The sequence below is a fragment of the Phlebotomus argentipes genome, unplaced genomic scaffold, assembly GCF_947086385.1.
Source record: "Phlebotomus argentipes unplaced genomic scaffold, Phlebotomus argentipes genome assembly contig_2, whole genome shotgun sequence".
Taxonomy (NCBI): Eukaryota; Metazoa; Arthropoda; class Insecta; order Diptera; family Psychodidae; genus Phlebotomus; species Phlebotomus argentipes.
In genome coordinates this window covers 1,778,110-1,805,280 of record NW_026776162.1, presented here as the reverse complement: position 1 = coordinate 1,805,280, position 27,171 = coordinate 1,778,110, and the positions used below count along the sequence as shown (strand labels likewise).

General features: G+C 44.8%; 9 protein-coding genes across 9 annotated transcripts in view; 4 read left to right on the top strand and 5 right to left on the bottom strand.

The window, feature by feature from the left end:
• The window catches only part of LOC132264845 (uncharacterized), a 29,119-nt gene extending 18,496 nt beyond the window's left edge, over positions 1 to 10,623 (bottom strand). Inside the window, exons 1-3 of the mRNA XM_059765174.1 lie at positions 10,300 to 10,623; positions 5,309 to 5,919; positions 4,698 to 4,795 (exon numbers count right to left, since the gene is read on the bottom strand). Of these exons, the coding sequence (XP_059621157.1) occupies positions 4,698 to 4,795; positions 5,309 to 5,613 (403 nt within the window). The 5' untranslated portion in view covers positions 5,614 to 5,919; positions 10,300 to 10,623. The remainder of the gene's footprint in view (positions 1 to 4,697; positions 4,796 to 5,308; positions 5,920 to 10,299) is intronic.
• Positions 10,624 to 12,881: 2,258 nt separating this feature from the next.
• On the bottom strand, positions 12,882 to 14,012 carry LOC132265397 (DNA-directed RNA polymerases I, II, and III subunit RPABC1). Its single transcript, XM_059766034.1, has 3 exons — positions 13,805 to 14,012; positions 13,628 to 13,716; positions 12,882 to 13,565 (listed from the first exon to the last, which is right to left on the bottom strand). Exons 1-3 carry the CDS (start codon positions 13,859 to 13,861, stop codon positions 13,079 to 13,081), a joined length of 633 nt encoding a protein of 210 aa, XP_059622017.1. The 5' UTR covers positions 13,862 to 14,012; the 3' UTR covers positions 12,882 to 13,078.
• Positions 14,013 to 14,357: 345 nt separating this feature from the next.
• LOC132265399 (large ribosomal subunit protein uL11) lies at positions 14,358 to 15,271 on the bottom strand. The gene is made up of 4 exons (XM_059766037.1): positions 15,113 to 15,271; positions 14,947 to 15,020; positions 14,667 to 14,847; positions 14,358 to 14,602 (listed from the first exon to the last, which is right to left on the bottom strand). Exons 1-4 carry the CDS (start codon positions 15,147 to 15,149, stop codon positions 14,397 to 14,399), a joined length of 498 nt encoding a protein of 165 aa, XP_059622020.1. The 5' UTR covers positions 15,150 to 15,271; the 3' UTR covers positions 14,358 to 14,396.
• A 117-nt stretch (positions 15,272 to 15,388) lies between these two features.
• Positions 15,389 to 17,076, top strand: LOC132265393 (store-operated calcium entry regulator STIMATE-like). The gene is made up of 3 exons (XM_059766029.1): positions 15,389 to 15,603; positions 15,662 to 16,116; positions 16,181 to 17,076. The coding sequence occupies exons 1-3, from the start codon at positions 15,462 to 15,464 to the stop codon at positions 16,463 to 16,465; spliced, it is 882 nt and encodes a 293-aa protein (XP_059622012.1). The 5' UTR covers positions 15,389 to 15,461; the 3' UTR covers positions 16,466 to 17,076.
• A 153-nt stretch (positions 17,077 to 17,229) lies between these two features.
• Positions 17,230 to 20,022, top strand: LOC132265390 (UDP-glucose 4-epimerase-like). The gene is made up of 7 exons (XM_059766024.1): positions 17,230 to 17,446; positions 18,463 to 18,706; positions 18,911 to 19,383; positions 19,447 to 19,534; positions 19,597 to 19,733; positions 19,794 to 19,849; positions 19,907 to 20,022. The coding sequence occupies exons 2-7, from the start codon at positions 18,464 to 18,466 to the stop codon at positions 19,975 to 19,977; spliced, it is 1,068 nt and encodes a 355-aa protein (XP_059622007.1). The 5' UTR covers positions 17,230 to 17,446; position 18,463; the 3' UTR covers positions 19,978 to 20,022.
• Positions 19,991 to 21,213, bottom strand: LOC132265391 (N(6)-adenine-specific methyltransferase METTL4). Its single transcript, XM_059766025.1, has 3 exons — positions 20,975 to 21,213; positions 20,189 to 20,909; positions 19,991 to 20,133 (listed from the first exon to the last, which is right to left on the bottom strand). Exons 1-3 carry the CDS (start codon positions 21,164 to 21,166, stop codon positions 19,991 to 19,993), a joined length of 1,056 nt encoding a protein of 351 aa, XP_059622008.1. The 5' UTR covers positions 21,167 to 21,213.
• A 99-nt stretch (positions 21,214 to 21,312) lies between these two features.
• Positions 21,313 to 22,855, top strand: LOC132264579 (actin-related protein 2/3 complex subunit 1A-B). Its single transcript, XM_059764826.1, has 3 exons — positions 21,313 to 21,524; positions 21,593 to 21,709; positions 21,777 to 22,855. The coding sequence occupies exons 2-3, from the start codon at positions 21,637 to 21,639 to the stop codon at positions 22,835 to 22,837; spliced, it is 1,134 nt and encodes a 377-aa protein (XP_059620809.1). The 5' UTR covers positions 21,313 to 21,524; positions 21,593 to 21,636; the 3' UTR covers positions 22,838 to 22,855.
• Positions 22,847 to 23,611, bottom strand: LOC132264581 (protein D3-like). Its single transcript, XM_059764828.1, has one exon. It carries the CDS (start codon positions 23,550 to 23,552, stop codon positions 22,932 to 22,934), a length of 621 nt encoding a protein of 206 aa, XP_059620811.1. The 5' UTR covers positions 23,553 to 23,611; the 3' UTR covers positions 22,847 to 22,931.
• On the top strand, positions 23,550 to 25,424 carry LOC132264577 (DNA polymerase delta subunit 2). The gene is made up of 3 exons (XM_059764825.1): positions 23,550 to 24,133; positions 24,498 to 24,622; positions 24,680 to 25,424. Exons 1-3 carry the CDS (start codon positions 23,662 to 23,664, stop codon positions 25,403 to 25,405), a joined length of 1,323 nt encoding a protein of 440 aa, XP_059620808.1. The 5' UTR covers positions 23,550 to 23,661; the 3' UTR covers positions 25,406 to 25,424.
• Positions 25,425 to 27,171: the final 1,747 nt, after the last annotated feature.

Sequence of the window (27,171 nt, the reverse complement as noted above, 5' to 3'; positions counted from 1 at the left end):
CTCTCCATCCCTCCCCAAAAAACCCACCCGCAGCTTACATACTGTGTGTAGTGTGTCTCACATTGGGCCAAGGGGTAGTTAACCCTCAACCACCTTGCAGGTTCACAGGCGCACCAACACGGCGACAGCCAGCCGTACACATGCTCCCTCAGTTCCAAATGGGCGGCGAATGGTGCTTCGTCCGCACAAAATAATAAATTTAGAACCGCACCCTAGCCTTTTAATGTACCATGACGTTTACGTACTCATGCCGTCGCCACCGCCAATGCTGCCTCCGTCTCCGTGCGCCTGTAGTTGTGCTCGGGGAGATTTCAAATTGAATTAGTTCCGAAATGTAAAATCGATACAAGAGCGACCCGTATGCTGAGCACGCGGGACTTTTCGCTGATGCCTGCCTTTCTCTATCTATCAGCCAACCTCTGTGTCAAGCGACCGACGACAGTGTTGCAATTTCGCCTTTTAGCAATAGGGATAAGCTCATCCATCTCTGAACTCCGACTGCACACCCCAATGAATTCCGGCAATTTCGTCAAATTCTCTCCCGCTCTCTCACGTCCAATCTTGCGAAAGTGCGGCACTTGTGGCGGAATTACCATCTTAACAACCCATTGTTCTTTCCACGAAACTCTTCCAGACGAGCAACTATGGTACAGTTTAAGTTTCCAGAGCGCCCTCAAAGGCTCTCCCTCTCTCTTTCTCTCTCTCTTTCTCCATCTTTGGCAGCAATGTTGCCCAGAAGCAGACGAATTCTAAAACTTTTGCAAAACCTGTTATCAATTTACGATTTTACAAACTATCGTACATTGTACGTCTAATTGTAAATGTCAATACTTTCCTCTGAACTCTTACATTTCCACAAGTAATAGCAATAAGATAAGGATGTCGATGGGAAGGAGAAAAAAATTTTCACATTTCACCGATGTACAAGGTTTGTTACACTGCTACTTGAGCTCCTCTCAAACATTGGAACAGCTTCTCATATTATATGCGCTGTATAGAAATACATGTCGACAGAAAAATAATTGGTTCAAATTTCAACAAGAGTTTTCGACTGAGTGCATTCTCATGTTTATAACGAAAATCCCTTTGCGAACTCATAAATTGTATTACAATCTCAAGTGTGTGAATATGATTTTTTGTCCATATGTGCCAGGTTATTATTACTTCGCTATGCTCGGTCAGATGGCAATTCGAGGGTTCGTTTCGAGTGTCTCAAATTGTATCATTCTGTGTTTTATTTCTTTTAAAAGTTCAAACTTGTTTTTTAGCCTCTAAACCAGTTTCAAACCCATTGCAACTATCAAACCAACTATTACTTTATTTCTCTAAAAACTGATATTAGCACTCTTATCAAATTATTTTTAATGAAAACATTGAGAGATTGAGTGTGCATTGAAATTAGTCATTCTCCAATTTGCATTTCATTTCATTTCACAGTGAGGGCCATAGTTTATGGTGCGATGGCGAACTAGAGTAGGATTTTAATATATTCCCCTATATATTTAACTGGGTAGATTTTCCTATATTTCCAATGATAACACGTGAAGCAAATGTTTGTATACAGTATTAACATATATCAGATGGTGGCAATAACACGGGGGGATTCCATTTCCCTCATGCATAATTTCATACTCCGCCTGTGAGTGTCTCATTTCCAACCCTACGAGTTGTGCTGTAAAGTAAACCCCTGTTTGCAATTCTCCACACTAATGGCCTCTCCACTCTTAATTTAGCCCTTTCGTTTGAAATTCCTTCGCTTTTTGCCGCCTCCCCGAGCCCGATTAGCCCAATAGTTTATCTTAAACCATTTCCCTGAATTAATCTCACAAGTATAACACACATGCCAACGTCTATCACAAACTTCATCAGGCATTCTTCCTTCAAGTATTTCAAGTGTATGAGTGTAATATCTGTCTTATATACTTCCTTGCCAATAAATTCAATCCCATATTCCGAACACCATGGCCCATTCGGGCACAAAGTATAAGAGAGGAGCACCACTTCTTCCCGAGCATTTCGTCTCCCTTCTCGCCCACATCATATTGTGAATACGTATGAAAGTACTATAATCGTGCGCTTATGTCGTATACCTATTCCATGCAGCGCTACATCCAATGCTAGAAGGGCTGCTATGTGTGATGACGATGTATAAATTTTTATGGCTGTTGTGCGAGAGATGTGCATGAAAACTTTAACACTCTCTCCTCTCTGGACATAAAATAAATGAAAAATCAATGCGAAAGAACCGCACAGCATAAAGTTTCCACCCTCCTTCGCAACTTAAGCTCCCATCCAGGGTATTACTGTGCGTGTGGAAGTGCCAGTATACATATCTCCCCAGATAAATCTGGATAAAGGCCAAATTGCACACTTTTCTGATTACACCAATATTTCAATTGTTGCCAGATGTATTCCTCCGCATTTTAGACAAAAGTCACCTTAATTGACTCGACAATAAAACATCCAGGCCATTCTTCTCTCTCAACTGTAAAATCACATCAAGATGGAGATTAAATTTAGCAGAATGGAAAGTAAATTGTTTGTCCTATGTAACCCATGAGAGAAAATAAAATTAGTAAACATAACGACAAATTGCTTATCTACATACCTCCCCATCACCCTCCCGAAGATACATATCCATTCTTTCTCACTCACACTTTCTGGATTCAGCACGGAGATCCAATTTAACGAAATTATACTATTTTTGCGTTCTGCTTTCTGACCGCATGCGCAGTCTAATCCTCAACGTTCAATACGTGGTTTTTGTGTGTTTAAATTTAATTTCAAATTATATTTTGACGATCTTAGCGCATGCCCACAGCCCCTCGCCAGATGAAACTCTACGCCATCATCGACATACCGTCACACACAGTCAATTGATGCTGCCATTTAATATCGCCTCACGGAAAGTGTTTAGCGAAAATGTCCCGAGACATTCTGTCCTTCACCAACTTCTAAATAAACAAAAGAATCTGAAAGCATTCATCAATATACGTACTGACTTATGCCAGGGGGTGTACAAGTGCCACTCACGATTCACTAAGGTGCCAATCTGCCAATCAGACGAGTAGATTGGCCCCGAAATTCTTCAGGGGTAGAGACTTTACGCCTCGATATTGCATAGAGCATCAATAATTACAATAAATCCGCCACTCATTGCGCATTAAAAATCCACATTGATTTGCCCTTTCGAAAAAAATATGAACATTTAGCAAGTATTGACATAATCAACTTGCATATCATACACAATTCTTGTGTGGAAGTTGGATGAAATTTGCATATTATGTCCAACGACATGAGATGCGAGATATCCCTCAATCTCGCCATGCATTTATTCAGCAATCAAGACAACAGAGCACTCTGAAAGGGTGAACTGACAATACAGCATCTTTAACTGATATCTAAACCTGATTCTTGTTTATGCAAAGTAACGACATCTCCAACAAAGTTGTTAGTCGCATGGAAGTTGAGCAAAAGGGGGATTCGCCATCGAGTTAATGCAACCCTTTTACTTCACAAACTCCATTTGCGGCACTCTCTAATGCCTTTGTGAAGATATAATGTGATTAGCAAGTTTGCATAATATTAAAAGGACTGATTTAATTATTTTGTAGTCACATTGCCCAATAACTACACATACAAGGAAACTTGGAAAGTTTCAAGCAAAGACTTCCCCTAAGCAGATCGATATGCTATTTTGTAGTTCGTCTCTCAGTTGAAATTGCGATCATCCGCAAAAAAGGCTTTTTGCCAGATATGCTCTCAAATGCACAAACACCAGACAGCCAGCTCCAAATTGCAATATAGAGACACGACTACTCATCGCTCTCGTCTAAAATAAATTGTCAGCAAGAGGATTTTTTGCGTCCAACACTTGCGTATATATGCTGCGCGCCTTTGTTCGAATTCGGATCACCCTCTGGCCTATTCAACAAACATATTCGCTCCTCTGACTACCGCTCATGGCATCATCGTCAGCATGACGGGCAAGTGCTGGATGCTGGGACGGATTGAATGCTATAGCTGGTAATTTTGACAGGTAGAAAAATGTGTTTTTCAGCTCTCCCAGCACACAAATACCCACGCAATTCTCTTCATTACACACTGTTCTCCCGGCATTTCCGAGCTCACACGAATGCCCCAATCAAAAAGGATTCATCTCAGCCACAGAGGGAAGTCTTTCATTTTTGAAGGTACCAAAAGCCGCAGCATGTTTCCTTTCAATTGTGTAATTTTGCCTTTAGCAGAACGAATACAATGCCTATGAAGTTTTGTATGGAGGATTGTGTAGTGAAATAGTCAAAATTTTATACACACTTCTTGGAAAACGAGACTTGCGCTATCTCTTGAAATGAAAAGAAACCAGACTGAAAATCACAGAATTACTGATTACGAAAGTTCCTCTGTATCACCTTTGAATCATTCTGAATTCCTCCAGATTACAGATAAATCGAGACTTCAATATACATGAGTCACTCGCATAAAATCTGGACTCTTTGGCGACATTTCATGATCACGCGCGCGCTATACCTTAATGCATAACACATTTTCAAGAGACATTTACAGCATAAAGTGAAAGGAGAAGAATTCTACTGAAGAACCTTTTGCTAAATGCCTGGAAACTGAGATATACACGATTCTTATTTTCAAGAAAATGGCGTTTCTTCCATATAAGAAAAATATATTGGAAAACTCACCAACTTGTAGAACATTCTCCACACAGCCACTCTCCAGCAGCTTTAATCCCTTGCAGAAGCTGAGACTCTGCGAATCGCCAGAATTCAAGAGTGACACCCTGAAATACGAACAGGATATTAGAAGTTGAACTGGAATCCAATGCGAATGACAAATATTGTGCTGTAGGGCGTTGTAGAGGAGCGTAAACTTTCCCTTCCCCAGTGCTCATTAAATTTCTGTTCGGATGCCCTGCCACTCGCAAGAACTGGTTCGAATTTCAAACAAAATTTCATTTCATTCCCTTTTTGCACGTGAATTGTCTCTTCCCCCTTTGCCACACCCCCCTTAATTCCATGTTGCTGGAGACGTGATATAAGGGTTTATAGTTTCCTCATTTCGCTACTGGATAGCATACACAGCAACCGGTAGCCATATAGATTGGTCGTCATCGTGTTGCAGACAACAAATTAGTCAATTTATCCAACTTTGTCTACAGGCATGTCGATTTGTCAACGGGTGGTCTCTAATTTACACCTGCACGATCAATAACTTAGCACTGGAAATGCCCAAGTGCATTGTGCAGAGATTACCACTCTGAGATATAGCTCAATCACATGCAGTGATTTCTTACCTTGACAGTGAGCTGTACATGCAAATGTCGCGCTCATTCCGTGGAAAAGACCAGAAAATGATGCGACGCTGCACAGGCTCGGGAATCCTGTCGTAGCGCTCCTCGATACGCTGAAAGGGCTCCGCCTCGGCCACCCGCCTCGCCGTGATGTCCAGCAGTGTGTCCGGACAGCGTGGCAGTCCATTTCGTGTGGTCGCTGACGCTGGCAGAAAGTTATTGGGTCGAGAGCAATTCAGATGACAGCACGCCGTATTGATTGAGGATGACACAGATGGTGGTGGTTGAGCACCATGGTATCGAATCATTGTACATGAATTATTCTCTCGCTTGTTTCCCTTTACTTCTTTCCTAAATTATTAACATTTACTGCAAACCACTGCACTATTATTATTCCACTATCTATGCTATTTTTGCATTAATCAAGTGCATTTTCCTCCTCACTCGCAAACACACATTTCATATTTATGACTATGGGTTCCTCAGAAATGCTACACTGTCTTCTTTTTCGAGAGATGGAGATAAAGGAAAAAAATAAACCATTAGCACACCATAAAAATTCACTTCACCTTTCTTTCTCACCACCTATACACCTCATTCATCGATGATATTGCCTGAATGATTTGGCATTGCACATGGAAGAGAAATAGAGAAAAAGAAAAACATGTAATTAACAGTACACTTGTAGCATTCATTTACTGAAAATGGCAAAGGAGTCGTGGAAAAGAGCGTGGCAAGGGAAATATTCGCATATCATGGACAAATGCATCCCGACTTCTTCCCCCTCGCATAGGAATTTATCAGACAGCCAGAGAGCATGAGAGGCTAAGTGGCAACAATATTGCCCTGGCGGAGGAATTGTACAATACCCAGAGTATTTTTTCTCCATCACACCATATTTCGCGTATAATGTAAGTTTTAACTGCTTGCAAGACTGGATAAACTGGTGTGTCCGGAAACAATGCGCGGAACTATTAAAAATCTCTCGTCTTTTTATAACTCCTTTCAAGCTAAATTCTGATTGCTGCTGCCTGATAGCAATCCTACCTTCTTGTGTGCGCCTGGCTGAGCCCCATTCGCTGGGGTTTTGGCCGTGACGACGACCTTTTCACCTCAATGCGACCACATACTGCTGTATGCACCTCAAAGTGCTCACATTTGAAAATACATTTTTTTTCTGTATTTCACCTTCTGTGTGTGTATACAATGATTGCAATGCAAAAAAAGATTAAAATGTGCTTCATTTACTTTTTAAATTATTCACATTTTGTCCGTAATTGAAAATTTTAATTTTTAATGATTAATACCACAGCGACCAACATTGAGATCAATATTTTCATTACGTTAGTATAGAGAGCGTCAACATGTGCAAATATACATGTGTAGGCATTTTATTAACTCCCCACATCAATTGAAAACATGTTGTAATGTTGTGCCATGTGTATAAAAATTACACTCTTGCAGTTTTGCATATTTAACACACCAGAGAGCCACCATTAAGCTAAAATACCTTTAATGACAAAGTGGTTTTCTGCCTCCAAATACGTATCCATACACCCGAGCCATTTGTTTAATATCATTACAATCTATCCACCGCGCGGCTATACTTATTTTGTGATTTTAAATGAGGGAGCTGCCAAGTAACAATCTAAATTAATCATGCATTATTCCAAAATGGACTCCGCACAGTCATAATTGGAGGAGGAAAGCCACAAGTTACACTGCAAATTCACTAAGGGTATGGCAGCCATATAAAAATTGTATATTCACGAGATATCCATTCTGTGGCAAATAATTTTTCTTCTTAAGTATTCCTCCACATGTCTTCTTTCGGTTGTACGTATGTAAAAATTTATATTCAAATTAACATATCAATATTACCATAGTAATATAAACAAATTGAATCAAATTAATGCAGAAGAAGACGACTCTCTTCACTGTGGACTGTAAAATTTTCAATGTTTTACACCAACAGTCTTTTCTTTCTTTCTTCTTCATCTCTGCGCATAAAAATTTATACAGCCTGTGTGTACGAAATCATCTTTGGGAATTTATTCAAATTAAACTATCAACTCTTTATATGTGTCTTCCATGGCGCAAATGCTTATTTTTATAAATATTCAATTTCCACATTGGCGTGTCCCATGGCAAAAACACTCTAGATATATAAAAAAAAAATCTTAAATAATACAGTTTTATGTTTATGCCAGCCAATACGGAGTGCCCTCTTCGCGGCACACAAGTTGTATACGATGTTTTTAAGGAAACACAGCTCACAAATAAAATATGAAAATATTTAGGAATTGTTTATTCAAACAATTAATATTAATGGGGAGAGCCACAAGATATTTACACTGCTGGCAGCAAACATAAATACACCCAAAGGCATTCGCAGACATGGAGAAACTCTTTAAGATTGAAGGAACACACGTTTCTGCACTATTGTGGCTTATAATCAATTTTGCTACAATATATTGCTGCACGATTAATAAAAAAAAAGCTCTAAATGAAGAAAAATGCAAGTTGATGAATAATTACGACTATGAGTTTATTAATTATGCAAAAATAGTCAATTCATAATTGTTTCGCTTTATAAAATACAAAAATGAATTCACTGAATAAATCATAAATTGTGATTTACCATATACGCAACAAAATAGAGTCTCCGCACAGACTATATTGCGTACAGAGTTTCCTCTTCGCCACTGTAATGAGCACGGCGTGGTCAAAAGGCACAGAGCTATTGGGAGATATTGAATAATTTTTGAGCGCAATATGTATCTCTCCCCCATGCTTTAGTCGTAAAATAATTCAAATTGCGCATACAGCCTTTATCTATTTGCATGATAATACATTCTTCCAAGTAAATATTCGTCGTATTTCCGCTGTGCGGCAGCCACCGCATGAAAATTCATACCCCGCAGGCCCCACGAACACTGCCCATCAGCCACTTTCAATCGAGGCACCAGCTTTCTCTGGAAGTGACTCATTGGGACAAAAATTTAAACGATTCACAACACCGACCATAAAGTTCTCCGCTCATGATCATTTGCCCAGGCACCCATTCCGATCTGCCCCGCAATTCCACCCCCCAGAGTAGCGATTCGTCAATAGGAAATGCAATTACCCCGGCAAAGGCCTGGGCGCACATTAAATCCATGCGATTACTTCTTTTCCTCCTTGTCGTTCGCCTTCTGTTTGTCTTCGTGCTGACGTCAGTGGAGCGCGCCCAATATTGAATGATTCAGGGAGGAAATCATCAGTCTGGGTGACAAATTCTTATTCAACACGATAGGCGCTGCTGTGAACATAGAGTGTTGCACATACCAAATACCTCTCATGGCCCGTTGCATCTTTCAGCTTTACGTGCATTAAAAATTTTAATGAATTCTCGTTAATTAACCCATCCACGGGCACACTTTGAAATCCGGTCATTCGACTCTCTTTTACACTTTTGTACGAATGTGAGGTCTCTTTTTATATTCTACAACTCAACCGCTAAAGAGACGAGTTTATCTCTCTCCCCGAGAGCCTCCTTATGGTTTCTCACACACTCAGGAATTATTATTAATGCCTTGTGTGGTTTTGATGACACACAGAGCTCTCGATCGCCGCGGCTTTTCGTGGGTTCTTTGTATGGGGCGCGAGAGCCCCGTGTGGATTCTCCTCCGCCAGAAGAGGCCAACAGCGCGGCCAGACAAAGAATTTCCACCCAGACAGGCCAGATGGCATAATTGAGGACCGCAGTTGGGAAAAAAGCAACGCCCTCCGCACCCCCAAAGTGCGCGTGTATTAATTTCAAACAATTAAGGTGGAGACATCATTTGCATTAATGCACAGCCGAATACATGACCACCACACATTGTGCATAAATTGATCTAACGATCGTCACACGTTTGAAATTCCATCGGCTTCTCTCACAGAGCTCACAGAGATGAGCGAGAAGAGACACAGAAGTGGATATTCCAAAAATTTATGAGCCACATCGAATTTTCAGCATTTTAGCCATTTATTAGAAGGTTTAAAATCTAACCGACATATTTCATTCTCGGCTTTTTCACCGCACGAAAATCTCGCACACAATCGCCGCATGGGAAGAAGAGGAAGTGTAATGTAATCAATGACTTTGCCTGTGCTCGACAATATCTTTGGACTTTGCAGATAAAGTATGTCATTCCTTGAATAGTAATCACAGAAAATTGAACATTTGTCACGCATTCCCGGAAAACCATCTACACTGCTGATCATTTTGAGTATTTGTCACCGCGAATTATGAATTTATTGTACTCCTAGCTGTTCTAACAGAAAAATAGGCTAGACAGAGTTTTTATACTTCATAGAAAGATATGACAAGTGTTGAACAGAAGATGGAATAAGAACGATACTTGAGATCTCGAGATCAGTGTGCTCGAGCATTCTGCCAGAGCTCTTAGCCTGCACACTTAACATACCACTGCAATCAAATATTTCCCTTTCCAATTGGACAGCCAGAGAGTTTTATTGGTGCACGAGGAAGAACACAGTAGAGACGGCAGAATACAAAATGCCCCACGGATATTTCATTTCTCGAAACCTATAAAATTTCGCTAATTTATCTCCGATGGGTAGTCTTCTCTCGGCTACTCCTTTCCTAGCCCAAAAAAAAACCATTGCCATCAACTTATCATCCAAGGGAGTGAAAAAGAAGCCCACACCGAACAAATCGCTGCCATTTTTTCCCCTACTCGCGGCGCAACGAAAGTATCGGGAATAGGAGACCCCAAGAATGATTCCCAAAGTGGGAATATTAAATTCTCCGACTAATAAAAAATCCGATATTCAGCCATCTTCTCATGTCTTCGGTGTTGGATAAAAGGAACACCACCGAAGAGAGGTTTGAATAAATAAATTTTTCTTTCACAGAATTTGAATAGAAATTTTAGGTGGAAAATATGGTTGAAGAAGGAATTTCTGGTCAGAGAAGTGGAAGAAGAAATCAGTTATAAATCACTTACACCCAGCCAAGTTCTTCTGGCCCCTCTTCTTCTCACTTCCTTTCTTTTTCAACCCCCTCTCGCGATTGGGCGCTATTTAGTGTCCTTGTGCGCCATTTAGAAGCACTCTTTCGTCCAATATCGCTAAATTATACAGCATCGCCGCGTCTAATTGCTATTTAATGAACTTTGATTACACTTCTTGTCTTTTTTCACACCTTTACTGGACAAATTTATGTACACGACACTCCACCTTTGCCCGTGTTCACCGCTTGACGGCTCGTCGACGACTGGAGGAAATGTGGAATGAAGAAGAGGAACTCGCGGCCAACTCACGCACACTCACTCAGCCATAGGGTAAGGCCGTCTAGACGGGACAGTCTGCACATCTGCAGACACTTTTCCTGCAACTTCCACCCATCGACTCTCGGGCTTTTCCACGGCATTTCCGCACCTTTGGACCGATGGCTAATTTTCGGCGAAAAAAGCCAACTTCCTATCTTCCTCTACGTCACTCACACTCGCATCCGTACTATTTATTATTTCTCACTTTCCGTATCCATACGCGCCTCTGCGACTGTCAATCTACCGCCGTATGTGTGCCGCAGAGTAATACAATTTGTAAATATAGCCGCACCTACACAACGTCACTCTCGGGCCCGTCATTTTTCCACCATTTCAGGCTGAAACATTAATCATTTCACATGAAAAACTCGCCCAAAAAGCACACAGAGACACCACTTTGGCCCTCCAGCAGCGCCACGGTGCAGCAGAAAGCTTCTCCTGACTCAATTACTGTACAAGGATTCCCTAAAAGTGTTGCGTCCATTTTGAATTTAATTAAATAACAAGAGCACTTTAAGTTCATGTTTATTTAATAAACTTTTCTTCTCTTCTGCCAACATCGCACACACATTTGCGCAACATCTTCACGCGTGGAACAGAGAGGCAGCGATATTGGGCGAAAGAGCGCGCCCAGCTGTGTGGTGGTAGGACAGAGTGCGCAAGCGCCCATAGGAATTTTGTGTTGTAAAAGGCAGAATGTTTTTAAGGTAAACACACACACATGGCACCCCCCTGAACACACAGCACAATAAGAGGCCCATTGAAGGGAATCGAGTGCGAGTGAGAGCGAGGGAGCTTTTTCCTCAGTATTGGGGTCTCTTCATGAAAAGAAAAATAATAGAATGTAATAAATAATTTGGTTTCAGCTGTCGTAACACCTAACAAAACACTGCGCTCTTCCTCTATTCATTTCAGGTTTTGCTCCTCCTCACCTCACCTTTCTTGTAGGCTTCTCTCAATGGCTCTTTTTATTACTATTCGGGGTCCAAATCAAGGATTCACACACAAGTCGCTGGATACCTGTTTTTCCTCCTCCAGTGCTTCTCACCATCAGGGCACATACTCTCAATTTGTTTAATAAATTAAAGCCCACCGTTCTCTCTCTCGGGCGCACCGCTGAATTCTACGCGTTCTCCTCGCCAGCGCCCCCAGCGATTGATGCTGGCTCTCCGCTTGGGAAGAGAGATGTCGAGAAACTCGATACTTTCCGTATGCCATGCTAAAAGTAGCCGCTCTTCCGAATTGTGCAACTTATATGGCGACAAAATTGTCTGTGACACACTTAGCCGGAGAGACTTGCAGAGTGAGCGGGGCCAGGGTGAACCAGGGGTAGATCTAGAGCCATGGAGACTCGCGAGAGCCCTACAGACGGAAAGAGGAGAAAAAAAAACAACCGTCCTGATATTAAACCACTTAATCTGCGGGCTGCTCTGTGTTAGTGGACCTGCCTACGCCTGAGTCTCGCCACTCGGCAGAATTGTAGGGGACCATCCAGCGCGACCAAGTCCGCCCCGAGCAAATAACCACATGCGTGTGCAGTGGTGTTGTGTTTTTATTACATATCGTAAGATAGAATCTGTGAAGTAACGAAAGTGGGATCGATAGGGCCAACATGGCTGTAGCAGGGAATAATATTGAATATTTACTCCGTCTTCCGCTCCTCAATTGCCGCACTCTGTCTCGCTCCATCCTGACTGGCTGCTGCACACACATCCACACAAAACCATCAAAATGTGTACACTCTTTTGGACAAATAAGAGGGGCGACTTTAATGGAAGATAAATAATCGTTAGGAGATATTTTATACTGATTGTGTGCCACCTCCTGGCGGCGGGACGACTCTCCACGGGCCCCAAACACACGCTCACGAAGGAGAAACGGGCGGCACATCGATGAGAGCGCCGAGTGGCACTTCACACTCGCCCGGGCCTCCCCTAGGCACACTTCACTTTCCAACTGGCGCGCCTGAGTGTGTGTGGAGCGATTGTATGCGAGTAGTCAAGTGTAAGTACATGGTAAATAGCACCATGGCTACATATAGCATAGACGCGGCAGAGGAGCACATAGAGCGCGTCATCGGCTGGCTGGTGTTCCGCCTTGTATACTGGGTTATAGCTCGCCACCTTATATACTGCATAGCAGCACATTTACGCTCTGTGGCAGCGTATATAATGTGTCTGCACCTATTTATATATCCGCACCGAGTAGCTTACATAAAGTAAAAACAGCTGATGGATGGCTATTTTGAAACAAATGTGGCATTGTTGGAAATTCGAACTTTAATTTATTGCCAAATTTGCCATTCCCTCTTTTCCTGTTCCACCAGCAATTTTTCTCTCGCCATTGGCATTTTCCTCAAATTTCCTCACGGCCTATTGACGTGCGCTCGTGTGTCAATGACCCAACCCTTGTCCGATAAATCGCGCAAAAATGATGACCCGTCCTCACCTCTCACTCAGCACACCAGTCTGTAGGAAATGTACCTTCCGGCTGTCTCAGACGGTCGAATTATCTTCACCACCTGCCCGCGCTTGAGGCCAAAGTACCTGGCCACGGGGTCTCCGGCCTGGATGCGCATCAGCATGTTCTCCTTCAGCTTGTACCGCGACAGCAGCTCCTGCTTCTCCTCCGGCGTCATCACCACATGCTCGGGCACCAGCTCGTGCTCCGTGATGTTGATCAGCAGCTCAGACTCCAAGAATTGCTCCAGAATGTACTTTGGTGCCATGTCCACGAGCGATTGCTTAGCCGATGGTGTCATTCCCGCTTGGACTACCACAATAGCTCGGTGAATGTTCTCCTCCTGCATTCGAGTGCAGTAAGTCTTGATTGTTTTTATGCCGATCTTGGGCTCCTCCGGGAAGAAGACAAACATCTGGTCTGTAGGGTCATCGTTGTGCGCCACCAGGACAGTGAGATCCTGCCGAGAAGGGTGTTTTTCGCTGTAAATCAACAAGAAGTTTATCAAACACCATCCGGAAAGACGAGCATCCACTATTCTCACCTGGGCTTGTCCCCGAACATCTCTTTGAACTGCTCCAGTGTGAGATCCAATTCGTCCTGAGTGACCAGATACCCCCGATCATGACTCAACTGCATTTTATTGGAAAGCAAAAGAATTGTTAGCACATTTTTACAGTTGTTGAGGTTAAACACCATGAGCCGAATTTTGTTTGCTCACCTGCATCACAGTTTTGCGGATTCTCCACAATTTGTACGTCTCCGCCTCATCATCCATGGTTGTTCTAACTTTTTAAGTCGAAATCACTCGAAAGGTTGCTCTAATATTCACGTAAACAATGAAAATAGTGAAGAAATTTCACAAGATGACGCCGCGACGATGAAAATCACAACAAATACTTGCTCTTTAGCGTAGCGAGCGCCACGGTGTGACTGGGGAATCGAATTAAATTCGCTGCGGCGAAAAGGCGAAAAATTAATGCACCCAAAGCTTTTGTGGCTTTTTCGCAGTTTTGTAGGAAAATCATTTCTTTGGAAAATATATATCTTATCAAATCCTTTGTAGGAAAAATTATGAACTAGAGAAGAATTATCTACAATTTTTTTAACCTACTCATTTAGCCTCCAAACTTTGTACAACACGCACTATAATTTGCTGTGAATCTTGTTGAGAAAGACAAACCATTTTTTAAAATATCCTTGAGGGAAAACAGCGAAATCATTTGGGGATCGATCGAGTCTATCAGTAAATAAAGGAAACTGAAAGGCAAATGTATCTCTGAATGTTTTTCTTCTGTATTTGCAGACATTCCTTATTCAGCGGGAACCTCGACGGACCCGTTATTGATGTCATTGATTATATCGTGAGGATGGCGTCCGTCCACCGTGCATCCCACACTCTGAGCCGTGCCGAGGATCTCTTTGCAAGTGCCATTCAGCTCCCGGGCCATCGAGCGCTCCCGCATCGTGCGTGCGATGGCGAGGATGTCATCGAAGGAGATGTTTCCGCTGTGCTTGACTGCGATACAAATAAATGCCTTAGCAAATCCATTCATAAACCATAAACACAAGCTACTACTCACTGTTCTTGACCTTCTTCCTGTCTCTTGGCGGCTCCTTCAGGGCGCGGATAATGAGGGAAGCGGCTGAAGGCACAACAGCAATTGTGGCCTGTCGGTTCTGGATCCTCAGCTGCACCGTGATTTTCAGTCCCTTCCAGTCCGCCGTCGCTTTGGCGATGTCATCACCCACCTTCTTCGGCGACTACAATGAGACAAACATTCCGGATCAGCACACGCTCTTCTGCCCAGCCACCCGGTTGAGGTTATGTCGGTATTTTCCTTTCGCCAAGCAAATACTCACCAAACCCAGAGGACCGATCTTCGGGGCCAGTGATGAGGTAGCGCCCACTTCGCCTCCAACACAGCGGAGGTACACTGAAACGTGAAAAATCATGGGAAAAATATAGCTTGTGGAGCTCCTGGGGACGTCACCAGAACACTGTTTTCCCCTCTTCTCGGCCACTCACCGAACTTCACTTCATTGGGATCAAACTTAGGCGGCATGGTGGATCCTGTTTAGTGCAAAATTGAGTGCACAAGATGCTTGCTATTCGCGGAAAATAGCTGGAAATCCTGCGATAAACCTCCACTGACAATGTGGACGATTGAAAAGAGAGAGAAACGGATGTAGAAGGCGCGGCGAGCGCTTTGGTGAGCTGTCAATGCGGCGAGCTCTCTCAGCTCACCACACAGAGGTCGCGATTGTCGCTGGGGCATGTTTTCATTTCTGGGAAGGAAGAGCAGATAAAAAGCTGGGAAACATCCTAATTAGATTACCAACCTGCTATGAAAGTGTGATAAATGTGTAGTAATTAAATGAATTCATCACAATACTCATCGGTTTTCGCGGAAGACACACAATGGTCCAGCCTGCACTGCACCAAGGACTCGCTCACTGATGTCTTCGGGTGGTTTTTGCAGGGTCTCCTGGCGGGGATTGCCTTCCTCTGCCTCATAGGTTAGTTTTCGCGTTGACCCATTGCTACTCTGTGCTTATTGGGTGTTTCTATTTGCAGTGAAGCGCTTCTGCGAGCCATCTTACGTGCGCCGCTCCTGGGAGACGTGGTGGTATGACACATCGAAGCAGGGCATCGGGGCGCTGGTCATACACATGACCAACGTCTACCTGGCGCCCCTCTTCCAGGGCGACCCGTGCACCTGGTACATCATCAACTTCCTCCTGGACTCCACCATCGGCCTGTTCATCATCTACGTGGGAATTCGGGTGTGCCAATATCTGGCCCGCAGTCGCCACTGGGACGCCATCAACTTCGGGGAGTACGGCGCCCCAAAGTCCTGGATCTACCAGACGTGGATCTACATTGGGTTGATGGCAATCGTGAAGCTAATCACCACAATCTTCATTCAGATGGACTTCTGGGACAACGTGAAGAACTTTGTCCTCTCTCCATTTTCTGATCCAAAGATCGAATTGGCTGTCGTCATGCTCATAATCCCATTCTTTGTCAATGTAAATGTCCGACATTTATGGCATTTTGTGGCTCATTATAAAGGTGCTGTGTTTCTCTTTGCAGATGCTGATATTCTGGGTGACTGACAATTTCCTGATGCGCCACACGCGGAAGAACAAGAAGCGACTCCAGGGCGGGACAGCTGGTGATCAGAGCATCTTGCAGCGCGTGAAGGTGAAGTATCGCTCCATCCGCAAGGACAGCCGCGAGAAGGTGGTGGAATCAGAGTCGGAGGCCTTGATTTCCGGCGATGATGAGCCTCTGGACAGTCCGTCCACCACGACGAGCAGCGTAGAAGTGGCTGATCAGAAGGTGTCGCAGCGCCAGAGCGTAGTCGGAGTGGCGTGAATTACTTCTAATCAGCATATCGAAATAATTTCACCCACATTTCCACTCCGGATTGTGGCAAGGTGGGCGGGGAGTCAGCGTAGATTGTAAGTACACAGAGAGAACCCTATGAATACTGAATGGAGAGCAAGCGAATGGTGTGATAGGTGTTTGAGAGCGATGAAACTATCATTAGACTGTATATATAGGAGACATTTATTGAAGGGTAACACATTGATAAAGTGAACGAGGCCTTATATCCCATAACATTAGCTAGAGAACTTAGAACCTAACACTTTTGTAACATCCAAGAAGCAACCAAAATGCCAAAACGACACGGGGACTTTTTCCACCACCCAACAGAAGGAGCAGAAAATTGAGAGTCTCAGTGTGTGGAAGGGTGGCTTTTGTACTTTAATATCGATTGATTATATACACAATTGGAGGTAAACGGATTTATCTTGAAGTCTCTCTCTTTTCGACGATATTATTTCTCTTGAAAAAACGAACCATCAGACAATATCCGGCGATGCGATTGCAAATTTTTAACTGATATTTTTTGTATGCCAGCGTATTTTTGAAATAAAGGAAGAAAAGACGTGCTGTACATAAAAAAAAGTGATAACAAGTGTCTTTATGAGTCAGTATTTAATGTCCCCCGACCGCAAGAATTCCAGCGGCAACCGCCCGGGAATCTTCAGGTTGATCACGTCTGCTTAGCGCCTCCCGCATTACTCCAAGTTTCTCCAGTCTTAGCGCACGATCGGGAAAGGCATAAATAGAGGCGAGATCGTGGCGCTCGTTCATTTGAGCAACGACGTTTGAGTCATTTGGCTGGCGTTCTTGACCGGTTCAGTGGAATTCTAATTACCCACTCACCGTCCCGTGTGCGTCGATCGCGTGTGATCAGTTGAGAGTCCAAAGCTTAAGGGATCAGTGTCACTGCGGTGCATTCACGAGGGATTTGGCTTGTGCACGAAGGAGCAGCTCGATTTAAAATAGGTAAAGTGTGTGTGGAAACAGGTTTTTGAGAGATCTTTGGCATTATATCGAGGATAGCGAGGCATCTTCAGTGATCTTCCACTGAGGCATATAATTGATGATCGACAAAAAGTGTGTTAAACAAATTTCCACCTTTTGCACATTTCTCACAATTTACCGCAAATCATGGACGTTTTTTTTCTCTATCAATTTGTGAGGTGGAATTTATAGAAAAAAAGGCCATTTAAATTGCTAAAATTCACGATGCAGTCACGTGTCTCGTCGATTATAGTCTTCGCTCAAGGTAGATAAATGTGAGGGCAAAGTGAATCGCCACAGAAGTGCCCAATAAAATGCCCCACGTATTTGTGAACGGTGTAAATCACTATCGGACGCGTGAGAGATCTTACAATTAGATTATGGGCCCAGCGGAAACGCCATCCCAGCGAGCACCTCAGCGTTTGTGTGAATTGTTGTGAAAGGCCACAAGCAAATTACGTCGAGGTGTAAAGTATGTTTAACTGTAAATCACAGAAATATGTTAGTGATGTCATCATACGGCAAATTGATCGTGCAGCGATCGTATGGCTTCTGTTGAAATTCACAGCGCGACCGGTTTTGAGAAGATCATCTCGCTGCTTGGCTTCTTCTCTTTCTTTCCCAATCTTCTATTTTTAAAGAAAAATTGCACCTTGACTTTGGCATTTTCGCGACACACACCGCGACAAATCTCGTCCATCCAGTGATCTTTGTGATCTTCTGGGAATCCCTCTGCACAACGCGCGCTCTGAGACGAAATCGAAAGCTAATTTGGACTTTAGCGCCACTCTTGGCGAATCATTCTCTCTCTGGCCCAAGTCAATGTCTTCATCATCTTCAAGGTTCTCGTCACACTCATTCATGCTTCTCATCCTCCGCTGAAGCGAAGATCACTCTGCTTACGATGCCGTTAACCCCTGTGTGCAATTCAATTCGAGTGCAAACAATAGCATGAAAGGGGAAGGTATAAAAACTAATGACTCTTCTTCACGAGGCAGCATGTCTAATGGGAAGACCGTGTTGGTGACTGGCGGAGCCGGTTACATAGGATCACACTGCGTGGTGAGTCTGCAGGAGGCGGGCTACGAAGTGATCGCACTGGACAACTTCGCCAATGCCGTGAACAACTTCAAGAATGAATCAGTGGCACTCCAGCGAGTTGAGCAGATCACAGGGAAGCCTGTGGCCTTCTACAAGTGTGACCTGCTGGACCTGGAGGCGCTCGATCAAATATTCCAGACGGTAAGAATGCAAGTGAAACCCATCGCGACTTCCTTTGCACGCTCCAATTCGCGTCCTTCCACTCGCCAGTGGCTCTTCTCCAATTTCCATAATCGGCCTGTTGAGTGATTTATAGGACAGGATCTCTAGCAATCAGCCTTGGCGCAGAACTTGATCTTCCTGCCTGTTGCTTCATGTGACAAATTCTATTTCGCATCTTTGCAGTACAAAATCGACTCGGTTATCCACTTCGCGGCCATGAAGGCCGTCGGAGAGTCCATGCAGCAACCCCTGCTCTACTACAAAAACAACCTCATCGGCATGATCCACCTGCTGGAGGTGATGAAGAAGCACAAAGTCTTCAACCTGGTCTTCTCTAGCTCCTGCACCGTCTACGGTGAGCCCACTGAGCTGCCCATCACGGAGGAGAGGGAGACGGGCAAGGTGACCAATGTCTATGGCAGAACCAAGTTCTTCGTTGAGGAAATGCTGAGGGACATCTCAGTGGCCGAAGAGGAGTGGAACATTATCGCCTTGAGGTACTTCAATCCCGTCGGCGCCCACAAATCCGGCCTCATCGGCGAGGATCCCACTAAGCAATTCACCAATCTCATGCCCTACATCAGCCAAGTGGCCAGCGGGAAGAAGGATTGTCTCACCATCTTCGGCGATGACTACGACACACCGGATGGAACTGGGTAAGGAGCTTCCCTGAACACTCTCTCAGAGTCTCTAGCTAACTTCTGGGCCTATCTGTGTAGAATTCGTGACTACATTCACGTGATGGACTTGAGTACGGGACACGTGAAGGCGCTGGAGAAGCTTGAAAAGCAGCATCTTCGTGTCAAGGTAACTTCTGGAGGTATTTTCACGAGATAAAGTCTTACTGATGTGGATTTTCCATTGTGCAGATGTATAATTTGGGCACGGGAAAGGGAGTTTCTGTCCTAGAGCTCCTCAAGACATTCGAGAAGGTCAATAACGTACAAGTTCCCTACGTAATCCAGGCTAGACGACAAGGAGATATTTCCACCATGTACGCTGATCCGTAAGTAATCATCCTCATTCGTGATTCGACTCTATCTAATGAATCTGTCGTCTTTGTCAGAACACTGGCCGAGACAGAATTGGGATGGAAGGCGGAATTCACGCTAGAGGAAATGTGTAAGTATTGCAGGAAATCCCTTATAAAATTCCCAGGTAAAACCACTTCTTTTACAGGCACTGATTTCTGGCGGTGGCAGACTATGAATCCCAATGGCTACAAGACAGGCATCGTGAATGGCCATTGAATCTCGAAATCTTTTAATAAATATCGAGTTTATTAAACAAACTTACATGCTGGAGTTTCAGCACTTCCAAGCCCACAGATGCGAATCCTGGAGTTAGGTATCTCGCGAAGATTTCCAGGCATTTCGGCTCCGGAGGAAGAAATGACTTGAAGATATCTGCAATATGCAGCAAAATAAGTACTTTTCACGTATGAAAATCACTTGCAGTCACCCAAGAGAGGAGGTTTGTGGGAGTGAATGGAACTGGGAATGCTGACTAGCATCAGATCCCTGGGAATTTTCTCAATCAGTGAAGTGTTCTCTGGCGTGTCCTTCGCCGCCACGATGATTCTCTCGAAAGGCTGCTTCTTCTCCTCCTCGCCGAAGCTGCAGATTGGCTCTCCCTGCTTCGTGACCTTCATCCACAGCCACTGGGTGATGAGTTTGAGGCCCCAGCGGGGAATGAACTTTGTCGCCACGTCCTCCAGGTGACTCTTGTTGTTTGTGCACCAAATTGCCACGATTGCGCGACAGGAGGTCAATCGCCCCAGCGGCATATCAGCCACATCGTCGTTGAACAGCATATTGTAGCTGATACTTTTGTTGGCCCTCCGCACGCGTCGAATGTACTTATTCCACCACGGCGGATCCATCACAACGAGGTCAAACTCCTCCCCAAGAGGCAGAAAACTCTCCATTTGTCTCACATCATTCTGGTGGAATCGACACTCTGGCGGAATGAGATATTCTTGCTCGTCGATTTTCGTGCTAATGCACTGTAGATTCTTGTTCTCACCCTGCAAGATCGGGTGGGAAATACCCAGATTGTGGACTTTACTGGCTTCCTCGAGAGCACTCGCATTTGTCGCTGAATCATCCGATTTCTCCAGATGACCAGCTTCCCTGCATTTCCCCACAAATTCCTTCAGTCGTTGTTCAAATTCGTTGTTGCCCTGGAACATTTCAAAGAGCACAACATCAGGCATTGATAAATAACACTTTTCTTACTATCACTCACTTCCTGTTTGCTTAACTTCCTCCGTTTCCGCTTTGGATTGCTACTACTGGTGGCACTATCATTGCTTTCCACGAACGGGCGATTAATCTCGAATAGCTCTTTTTTTACCTCATAAGTTCCTCGATAATGGGAGTCAATGAGCTCCTTATGGCTGAGGAAGAGTGAATTTTCACAGCGGAATACAATTGCCATCGCCAATTGCCGGTTTTCCGCGACCACGTTGTTTGTAAACAAAAAACACCTGTTTCGCTACACTGGCGCCAAAGACTTTATTGTGGCAATTCCTGAAACTGCAGTTTCGGAATCAGATTACATTTGATAGGTTTAGAAGTAACAATTGAGTGGATTCGGCAGTCGAGTAGGTCTTTGACGTCTCACGTCCTGCATATTGGTGTTTTCCAGTTAAATTTCTCCAATTTCAACACTTTTTATCACCCCATATCCCGGCTAGAAGCCTTCTTTGCATCCCCCTGCAGTGGATATTTCGTGTAGACGGCCCAGAGTCCGCGAAATACCCTCGAAGAAGCTGTGTTTTCACCCCGAACGAAAGGTAAACTGGGTGGGGTGCTGTGATGATTCAGCCGTTCATTGGCCGTTCATATCTCTTCTTCCGGTCAGTTTTAGGCATTTCTGACACCCCAAGGGCAGTATTTTATCTGAAGATGACTGAGAGACATACATTTGGTGGGAATTTGAACCCCATCACTTGCCATGCATGGAACAAGGATCGATCTCGTGAGAATTTTCCTCATTGTGAGCCTTTCCGGGAGGTAATTTCACTCTCTTCTTCTCCCCTGGACAGAAATCGCAATTTCCCCGAACAACCATGAGGTGCACATCTACAAGAGGGAAGGCGCTGCTGACTGGAAGCTGCTGGATGTGCTGAATCAGCATGATTTGCGCGTGATGGGTATCGACTGGGCGCCAAATACCAACCGGATTGTGACCTGTGCAGTGGACAGGAACGCATACGTGTGGACCCAGGGCGAGGATAGCAAGTGGAAGCCGGCGCTGGTGTTGCTGCGCATCAATCGGGCTGCCACGTGCGTGAAGTGGTCGCCGCAAGAGAATAAGTTCGCTGTGGGATCGGGCGCCAGGCTCATCTCTGTGTGCTACTTCGAGCAGGAGAACGACTGGTGGGTGTCGAAGCACATCAAGAAGCCCATTAGGTCGACGGTGACGTCGCTGGACTGGCATCCCAATAACATCCTTCTGGTGGCTGGATCCACTGACTACAAGGTGCGCGTGTTCTCGGCCTACATCAAGGACATTGAGGATCAACCCAGTCCCACGCCCTGGGGTGCCAAGATGCCCCTGGGCCATCTGATGGCGGAGTTCAAGCACTCCGAGCGCGGTGGCGGATGGGTGCACAGCGTCAGCTTCTCGGCAGATGGCAACAAGGTCTGCTGGACAGGCCACGATGCTGCCATTAAGGTGGCTGATGCGTCCAATGGGATGCTCATCACGAAGATCCGCACGCCGTATCTTCCCTTCCTCTGCTGCGAGTGGATTTCCCCGAAGTCAGTGGTTGTGGCAGGACACAGCTGCATGCCGCTCATCTACAGCATTGGCGATGGCAATGAAATCGCTCTGTCGGCGAAGCTGGATCAGACGCAGAAGAAGGAGGCTGGAGGGATCTCCGCCATGCGCATTTTCCAGTCGCTGGACAGAAATTTGCGCACAGAAAACACGGACACGAACCTGGAGTCGATTCATCAGAATGCAATTGCGTGCCTGAGAATCTTCGGGGGCACCAAGGCGTCAGTGACGCGCATCAGCACTTCAGGACTCGATGGCCAGCTAGTCATCTGGGACTTGAGCACTTCTGCGCTCACGCGCTCCATGCAGGGCCTGAAGATGTAGTCCAGAAAGCATTTTTAACCCGGGGATTGTATTTATTCACCACACCCGCTCAAATACAGTGTTTTCCCAAGTAATCTGGGATATGAATAGGCGCTTAGGCGCCGAGCTGCTTGTACAGCAGAGGCACGTAGTCATCCCACTGAGCCTGGTACAGATTGCCGGCCACGAGCTCGAGCTTGTACTTTTCAGCGAACTTCTGGATGGAGAAGCAGCCTCTGTTGTCAGCACTGGTGTTGGTGAGTCGAGGCTCGGTGAAGGACAGTGTCCCGTTTTGCTTGTACAGCAAGAAGACATAGCGGTGCAATCCGGTTCCCTCCGGCGGCCCAGATCCCACATAAGCCGATAGAGTCTCACCCTTGGCGACTTCGCTGCCGGGGATGTTTCCCACCAGCCAGTGATGCCACTCGCGGTACGTTGGCTCCTTCCTGGAGGGGGCGTCGGGATCTGTCATGCAGAGGGTGTACAGCGCCCCAGCCTCGGGGCTCCAGGTGACAGTGGGCACATCCTTGACTTGGGTGGGAGTCAATTCGTTGCCCTCGTTGACCGCGACTCCACTGGGGTAGGACACCTTGAGCACCTCCTTGGGGGCTGCGGGAATGACGTCGGGAACCACTCCGTGCTTCTCCATACTCTTAAATGCACTCAAGTAGCGGAAATGCGAAAAATTCACTCTTGCGAACTGTACGGAATTTCCCAGCCGGCTCAGAATCATCATGGCGGCGACATTGCGCAACTCCGGAAATGGTCGGAAGACTTTCGGAAAGGGGTAAACAAGTGCCGCGGGAATTTGTTCAGTGCGCTTCTGTGAGGATTTTCCAGGGATAATGGCCAATTTTGTGAAGCAGAACGGCGCCAATGGCCATGGCGAACAGGAGGAGAGAATGACGGTGGAGTATGTGAATAGATCTGAGAGGTTTTTGTTGCCGAAGCAGTTGGATTACAATCAGCAGTTCCATAACCTCTATGTGGCTCGGTGTGAAGCGATGTCGGGGCTCCTGCGGGAGCGGGTGGCACTCAAGTGGGGCGAGCAGTATCCCATCAGGAGGATCCATGATCTGAGCGAAGATGATCAAGAGAAGTGCGTTATTATTGGGACGGTTTACAAGCAACAGACGCTGAAGCCGAGTGTCCTGAAGGAGCTCTCCAAAGTCACTAATATCGTGCCTCAGCCCATCGCCTGCGACTTCACGGATGACTCGGATGAGGTGATGCTGGAGGATGAGCTGCAGAGGGTGCGTCTGTTCGGGAACATCAACCCTCATGAGGTGGTGACAGGAATAATGTGTGCTGTGCTCGGTAAGAAGTCTCTCAGAATCTGCTTGAGATTCAGTAAAGATTTCCCAGGAAGGATGACGCTTTAATGAATTTTTATTATTCTATTTCAATCCGCCTTTGCGCCCAATGAATCCCCTTTTCGAATTCTTGAAGGTTTCAGCAGTAAGTGAAGAGTAGCTTAGAATCTGTGTTTTTCTGTTGCCTCTTTCATCATTACACGAAACACCCACAATCCAGTCGATACCAGACAGTGCACTAAACCACTGCACTCACACCGACATTTATGCACTCAATGCTTTTTGTGTTAATTATCTAATACCGAGGGAGCACCGTTTCCTGTGCACTCACGCAAAATCTCACGCAAGTCTTTGCTATTTCGATACAGGTCACATTCTGGAGCAGGGAAGGTTCCATGTCGATGAGATTCTCTTCTACGAATGTGGCCCTCAGAAGCCGCTGAAATCGCTGGACAACTCCCCGTTCCTGGTTCTCTTATCGGGACTGAATATGGTGAGAAATTGAATGGGAAAGGTTAATGTTTGATGCTAATAATCTCTTCACTTTCAGACTCGCACCGATGATCGTTTCCTGTCTCTGGAAGCCTTCCAGAACTGGATCTATGGGAATATGCCTGAGGATAAAGGCTTCGATCCTTCGTCGATCGTTCGAGTGATTGTGGCTGGGAATTCAGTGAGAAATGAGGACAATCATGCGGATTCGGTGGATTTGGAACAGCAAGCGACAAGTGAAGAGCTTAATGGGATCAAGTTTCTCGATCAATTCCTCCATGATTTGGGTGGATCGGTGCATGTTGACTTGATGCCCGGGGAGTTCGATCCGACGTCATCCCTCCTGCCTCAGCCGCCACTGCATCCACTCCTCTTGCCCATGAGCAGCCAATTGATGAGTTGCCGCAGCGTTCCAAATCCGTATGCGTGTGAAATTGGCGGAAGATGCATTTTGGGCATGTCAGGGCAGAATGTTGATGACATCTTGCGATACTCTCGGATCTCAGACAGTCTCTCGGCTCTGAAGGCCACCTACCGATGGGGACACATTGTGCCCACATGTCCGGACACTAAATTCGCCTATCCTCTGCAGGGCAAGGATCCTTTCGTCATCGATGAGTGTCCACACATTTATTTCGCCGGAAATTGTCCAGAGTACAAGAGCGAATTGGTGAAGGAGAATGGAAGGGAGGTTCGATTGATTTGTGTGCCAAAATTCAGCAAGTCAAAGTCAGTGGTTGTGGTGAATTTGGCGACGCTGGACTGCAAGCTGATGAAATTTTAAGAAGCTGTGAAGTGTCATCTCTGGGATCGCATATTTATTTGAGGCAAGACATTTATATACACTTTGTTTCTTTCAATTGAAATACAGTTGCAGTATTTTGGACACTTAAGATTGGTTGCTAGACTTTTTCTTGGTAACAGAGAGAATCTTCACAATTCACAATGAATATTTCGCAATGGTCAAGTTGACTATGGTACAGAATTTCTGGTGAAGCATCAAAAAATGCGCTTATGTTGTCTTATTTTTCTGTATAGTTTTAGTGATACTTCTGATATATTACTCTCAATGATCTACTTAAGTGACTAACAATTACAATTTATCAACATTCAGACTCTATTATTTGTACTTATTTATACAATAATAATTGATGCTATTTCCAGCCTTCGTACAATTCCCAAGATGGGACTTTTTCTGCGTCTGACCATTTTACAGAGGTGTGCTGGAAATGCTGTTGCGCACATTTCACATGAGAGCACCACACTTGTGCGAATTAATGGTGTGCGACAACATTTCTGACCCAATTCTGCTCATAATATGTATCTCAATCTCTGTGATGTATGTGTGCTTTTTTCTATTCGACCAGAATCAACTTATTCACCCTCGAGACCATAATTCGATAAGGGAACTGTTGAGAAGGCAAAAAGCAATATTATATTCAATATAATAATTCCTCTCCTCGCCCATATGTATAGGTGTTGAGGGAGTTGTAGAAGGAATTGTTAGCTGTGATAGATGCTGACATCGTAATGCAATTTACCAGTATCATCTGTTTTCTCTATTCTCACTCCAGCTGAAATTGTGCGAGAGTGGCCGGGACGTATTTGTGAGGCATCTTTTTAGTTTTCCGGACGAAACTCAGCTTGATGTGGATTTAATTTGAGGAATGTCCTCTTGGGCGTGGGTTTTAATGCGTGAAAGCCAGAGGAGAGCGAGAGAGTGCAAATGGATTAGATGCGGAGCACAAAAGGCGTCCATTGCCGGGGCACATTTCCCACATGGGCCGCATGAGAGTGAGAAACTACGTAAATGAATTTTGATATTGAAATATGGAGTAATAGAGAAATGATTGTTTTTGCCCATTTCGCCAGCAGCACAACGCAATTTTTGCCATCCCACATGTTGCGGAGGGGGAAGAGAGCTCTGGTCGGTTGGAGTAAATAAAAGTCTGGAGAGGATATGTAATGCTCTCTAGCGTACATAAGGTTATTGACTTTTACGTTAAAGCTTTCAACAATATTTTTTCTTCTCCCCATTGAGAGAACAAGTGGGATGAAGCGCCCTGACTCCAGTGATAATTCATTTTTCGTGAAAATTATATCTCTTCGCGTGGTGTTTTGATTGTTTTATTGCACAGCGAAAGTCACAGAGCATGCCGAACATTATGACTTCTCTCTTGTGGTTTTTACGTTGACGAATTTGCATGAGTTTGTGAGTTTCTTGCTTGGAATAACTTTCGGAATGGGCGGAAAATCAATTACTCCTCTAAATTTTCATATATTCCCCCCTTCGTCTCTTTCAGTGAAGATGCAGTTAGTTTTGTTATCCAGCTGAAATGGCCTTAGAGTTGTTTTGGAATTGTTGGTGAGTTACTCTATCTTCCTATGTCCACATCACTTTTTGGGGTTTTCTCAATGTATTGACAAAAATATCCCTTCCTAGTTAGCAAATTACATTATATCTTCTACCATACTTCAGTCTTAACTCTAGCTTCTTATCAAATAAGAGACCAATTTAGCACAATTTTTCGTTTATAATTAATCATTTAG

Bases quoted from the DNA above. Each gene is read 5' to 3' on its own strand.
- LOC132265397 (XM_059766034.1), bottom strand. From the start codon at position 13,861: ATGGATGATGAGGCGGAGACGTACAAATTGTGGAGAATCCGCAAAACT. The intron at 13,717-13,804 runs GTGAGCAAACAA...AATAAAATGCAG, and splicing joins TCCGCAAAACTGTGATGCAG to TTGAGTCATGATCGGGGGTA. The intron at 13,566-13,627 runs GTGAGAATAGTG...GTTGATTTACAG, and splicing joins ATGTTCGGGGACAAGCCCAG to CGAAAAACACCCTTCTCGGC.
- LOC132265399 (XM_059766037.1), bottom strand. From the start codon at position 15,149: ATGCCGCCTAAGTTTGATCCCAATGAAGTGAAGTTCG. The intron at 15,021-15,112 runs GTGAGTGGCCGA...TTCACGTTTCAG, and splicing joins TCCCAATGAAGTGAAGTTCG to TGTACCTCCGCTGTGTTGGA. The intron at 14,603-14,666 runs GTGAGTAGTAGC...TTTGTATCGCAG, and splicing joins CAGGAAGAAGGTCAAGAACA to TCAAGCACAGCGGAAACATC.
- LOC132265393 (XM_059766029.1), top strand. From the start codon at position 15,462: ATGAATTCATCACAATACTCATCGGTTTTCGCGGAAGACACACAATGG. The intron at 15,604-15,661 runs GTTAGTTTTCGC...TTCTATTTGCAG, and splicing joins TGCCTTCCTCTGCCTCATAG to TGAAGCGCTTCTGCGAGCCA. The intron at 16,117-16,180 runs GTAAATGTCCGA...TTCTCTTTGCAG, and splicing joins TAATCCCATTCTTTGTCAAT to ATGCTGATATTCTGGGTGAC.
- LOC132265390 (XM_059766024.1), top strand. From the start codon at position 18,464: ATGTCTAATGGGAAGACCGTGTTGGTGACTGGCGGAGCCGGTTACATA. The intron at 18,707-18,910 runs GTAAGAATGCAA...GCATCTTTGCAG, and splicing joins TCGATCAAATATTCCAGACG to TACAAAATCGACTCGGTTAT. The intron at 19,850-19,906 runs GTAAGTATTGCA...CTTCTTTTACAG, and splicing joins ATTCACGCTAGAGGAAATGT to GCACTGATTTCTGGCGGTGG.
- LOC132265391 (XM_059766025.1), bottom strand. From the start codon at position 21,166: ATGGCAATTGTATTCCGCTGTGAAAATTCACTCTTCCTCAGCCATAAG. The intron at 20,910-20,974 runs GTGAGTGATAGT...GAAATGTTCCAG, and splicing joins GGAAGTTAAGCAAACAGGAA to GGCAACAACGAATTTGAACA. The intron at 20,134-20,188 runs GTGACTGCAAGT...TGCATATTGCAG, and splicing joins CCACAAACCTCCTCTCTTGG to ATATCTTCAAGTCATTTCTT.
- LOC132264579 (XM_059764826.1), top strand. From the start codon at position 21,637: ATGACTGAGAGACATACATTTGGTGGGAATTTGAACCCCATCACTTGC. The intron at 21,710-21,776 runs GTGAGAATTTTC...TCCCCTGGACAG, and splicing joins ATGGAACAAGGATCGATCTC to AAATCGCAATTTCCCCGAAC.
- LOC132264581 (XM_059764828.1), bottom strand. From the start codon at position 23,552: ATGATGATTCTGAGCCGGCTGGGAAATTCCGTACAGTTCGCAAGAGTG.
- LOC132264577 (XM_059764825.1), top strand. From the start codon at position 23,662: ATGGCCAATTTTGTGAAGCAGAACGGCGCCAATGGCCATGGCGAACAG. The intron at 24,134-24,497 runs GTAAGAAGTCTC...ATTTCGATACAG, and splicing joins AATAATGTGTGCTGTGCTCG to GTCACATTCTGGAGCAGGGA. The intron at 24,623-24,679 runs GTGAGAAATTGA...CTTCACTTTCAG, and splicing joins TCTTATCGGGACTGAATATG to ACTCGCACCGATGATCGTTT.